Consider the following 3,123-nt stretch of genomic DNA (forward strand, 5'->3'; position numbering starts at 1 on the left):
TTCCAAAGATTTTACCTCGCCACCAGATTATCGTCACATGTGTTTGGTTTTTCCGCCGCATCATGCGTTGCCTGCCGTCCACAGAGTAAGGTGTGCAACTTTCTTGCAACCAACATGGGCCTGCGGGCATCATCCTAAATGCTATTTGCGCGTGACCTGTATACTGTACCGCCCCGGAAACTCCCGTCCCGTATTCCCCCCCCCCCCCCACCTTGCCTTATCCACTGTGTACCCAAGCCTACTGTACCGTTACCGTACATGATACCGCGCTCCCGCCACCTCGCTATATCGCCTGGATTTTAAGCAACCCCTCAACGTTGTCTTTCATTCCAGCGATCCGCGATATCTTGCTCGCCACGTTATACAGTTGCAGCTTCTCGTCGCACCCGTCGTTGAGCCCCTTCTCAGCATCTGCCAAAATAACCGCCACGGCCGACCTTTGCAAGTCATTCATGTCCCTAATCCCGTCACACCCATCGTCCTTGAGTAAACGATCCCCGTACTGCGACAGCAACTGCGAAACCGAATAACCATCCATCACGATTTCGTCGACCACCTTCCGAACCTCCGAGTTAGTCAACCCCACCTCGGCCGTTTTTGCATCAAACATGTCCAACACGCGAGGCGGGATTAGACACGCCACAGCGGAGATCATATCCATGTCCAGGGAGCCCTTCGTCATTGAATGCATACGATGCGCCGACTGCATCGTGTTGATCGCCTTGCGCAAATCGCCCTCCGACGTCTCGATCAAACTGCGCAACGTATCGTCCGCAATGTCCACGCCCTCCCGCTTTGCGATACCCTTCAGATGCCCCATCATCGCATGCATCGGGATTGAGTTGAACCGAAACTTGGCGCATCTCGACGTCAGCGGGCCGATAATCCTGCTGATATAATTGCAGATCAGAATGAACCTGGTCACTTTGGAATGCGCCTCCATAGTCCTGCGCAGCGCCGTCTGCGCATCGATCGTGATAGCGTCGGCCTCGTCCAAGATCACCACCTTGAACGCCGGGCACGGATACTTGCGCGTATCTCCGTGCTTGGCCGGGACGGGGTTAGAGACGGTCGTCTGCGCAAACGTCTTGATCTTGTCGCGCACCACCTTGATCCCACGCTCGTCCGAAGCGTTGAGCTCCAGCACCCTCGCGCGGAGGTTCTGCACACCGAACAAGTCGCGCACTAGCGCCAGTGCGGTCGACGTCTTTCCCGTGCCCGGCGGCCCGTAAAACAGAAGATGCGGCAGCTCGCCACGGCCCGCGCTCTCCGTCACCGCGCGCTGTAGCGTGGAGACCACTTGATCTTGGTGCGTCACATCCGTGATCTTGCGCGGGCGGTACTTTTCCACCCAGAGTTGCGAGCCTTCTCGGTCCGCCATTGCGAGACGCGAGCGTTGGGGGGTTGACGTTGCCTGGGTGCCGAGGGAGGGGCGCAGACGGCGCAAGCGGTCAGAATGCAAGTCCGGGTATAGTAGTATGAAAGAGAGATCTAGTGATTCCCGCCAAATTGCGCAGCAGGACGGCCGCCAACAAAGACAGCGTACACGTGCGAGAACGGGTTGTAATCTCGAAGAGATTGATACACGTGTACGTATGAGCGTTATGAGCAGCGTGACGGATTTTTTTTGTTTGGTCCCTTTTTGTTTTTTTTTTCTCGGCGAACTTGCGGTAATCGCACGGGGCATGGGTACCGACATGAAAAGGTTCACTGTGTTGTACCCAAGGGTACAGCACACAAAAACGGTTTTTTTTTTTTGGCCGATGTCGCAACTTTGACTGCCCCGGCAATGCGCCCGATTCCACTCCTTCGCTGCGGATGCGCACTTGCATAGCGCTGCAGGTGCAGCATGTGCACCCCCACAACTCGCATCACGCGCACCCCTCAGCCATCGCTCCCCTCCACATCCCCAGGCCCGGTCCCCCATCACGCGATTCGTGTACATAAAATGTTTACCCACGGGCTGGACATGAAATCGACATGTCGAACCCCCATATCCCAAGACGTGACTGTATCTTTGCTACATTACATTTCCGACTGTACGTGTTCCGTGCTGGTACGCTGATTGTACGCGGCACAAAAACCGGATGTGGACCCGATATGTGAGGATGGAGAACGAGCCGTGGCTGTTTGCGTCGCTTCCTTGTTGCCGCTGCATTTGGCGACTCGCCAGAAATGGAGCTGAAGTGCCGATTATTGACTAGAAAACACAGATTGAAAACGTTACCTACACTGTATTTCAGCGACACAAAAGGCATAACATTAACATAACTCGACTATTCTCAATAAGAACAGTTGTTGCGGCTCGCAGCGGAGGAGAGTGAACCACTCTCTGGTTGCAAACCTGAAAGAAATACATTTTTTAAAGCTAGAGCAGACGGGAACTACTACAGCAAGCGTTTCATGCCTAACGGGCCTTTGTGTGCGGGGATTAAACGCGGTAAAGCACACACGCACGTACACACACACACACACACATACGCACACATACGCACACATACACAGACACACACACATAGACAGACACACACAGACACAGACACGAACAAAACATACGAACACCACTAAAGTGGAACCCTCCTAATAATGCAGAACGCGACATATACACACAGATTCTTGAGCAAGTCTCTCCAATTCACAACTCCTGTCGTCGTAGCCTCCCCAGCCAAGTCAGTACATACAGCGGCGCGCGGTGTTAATTACACAGTGAAGAAGGGGCGCCAGAAACTCTAGACACTGGGGAGCAGAAAACGAAAATAACCCAAACGCGACGACAAGAAAAAAAGAAAAAGGGCCGTCCAACCCGCCCTGCGCTCCTTTGTCAATCGCTCGCGGCCGGCCCGCCACGCCTCGCGATGTGGCGCACAAAGTTGGATATAACCTCGGTCTCGTCCACCTTTGTCTTATCAAAGTGGGTCTTGACAGCGCCGACCAGCTCATCCTTGGAGCAATCCTTATCGACATTGAGCTTATACACGCTCCTGTACCTCCTAAGCGAGGCCAAATTAAGCTTTGCAAAGTTGGCAAACGCGGCGCCTGGCTGCATAACGCCGACCAGGGCCGCGTGGGGGCGGTCGTGTTTTGCGCGCACGGGCTTCTTGAGCTTCTTCTTCGCGACGCCAT

At 54.3% G+C, this 3,123-nt stretch overlaps 3 protein-coding genes across 3 annotated transcripts; 1 reads left to right on the forward strand and 2 right to left on the reverse strand.

The window, feature by feature from the left end:
* The first annotated feature begins 37 nt into the window (after positions 1-37).
* On the forward strand, positions 38-262 carry CHC_T00001636001 (hypothetical protein). The gene has a single exon (XM_005712515.1). The coding sequence runs from the start codon at positions 38-40 to the stop codon at positions 260-262; it is 225 nt and encodes a 74-aa protein (XP_005712572.1).
* A 21-nt stretch (positions 263-283) lies between these two features.
* CHC_T00001637001 (hypothetical protein) lies at positions 284-1,945 on the reverse strand. Its single transcript, XM_005712516.1, has one exon. The coding sequence runs from the start codon at positions 1,943-1,945 to the stop codon at positions 284-286; it is 1,662 nt and encodes a 553-aa protein (XP_005712573.1).
* A 725-nt stretch (positions 1,946-2,670) lies between these two features.
* On the reverse strand, positions 2,671-3,123 carry CHC_T00001638001 (hypothetical protein). The gene has a single exon (XM_005712517.1). It carries the CDS (start codon positions 3,121-3,123, stop codon positions 2,671-2,673), a length of 453 nt encoding a protein of 150 aa, XP_005712574.1.

This window comes from Chondrus crispus, genomic scaffold, assembly GCF_000350225.1.
Source record: "Chondrus crispus Stackhouse genomic scaffold, scaffold_106, whole genome shotgun sequence".
NCBI classification, from domain to species: domain Eukaryota; phylum Rhodophyta; class Florideophyceae; order Gigartinales; family Gigartinaceae; genus Chondrus; species Chondrus crispus.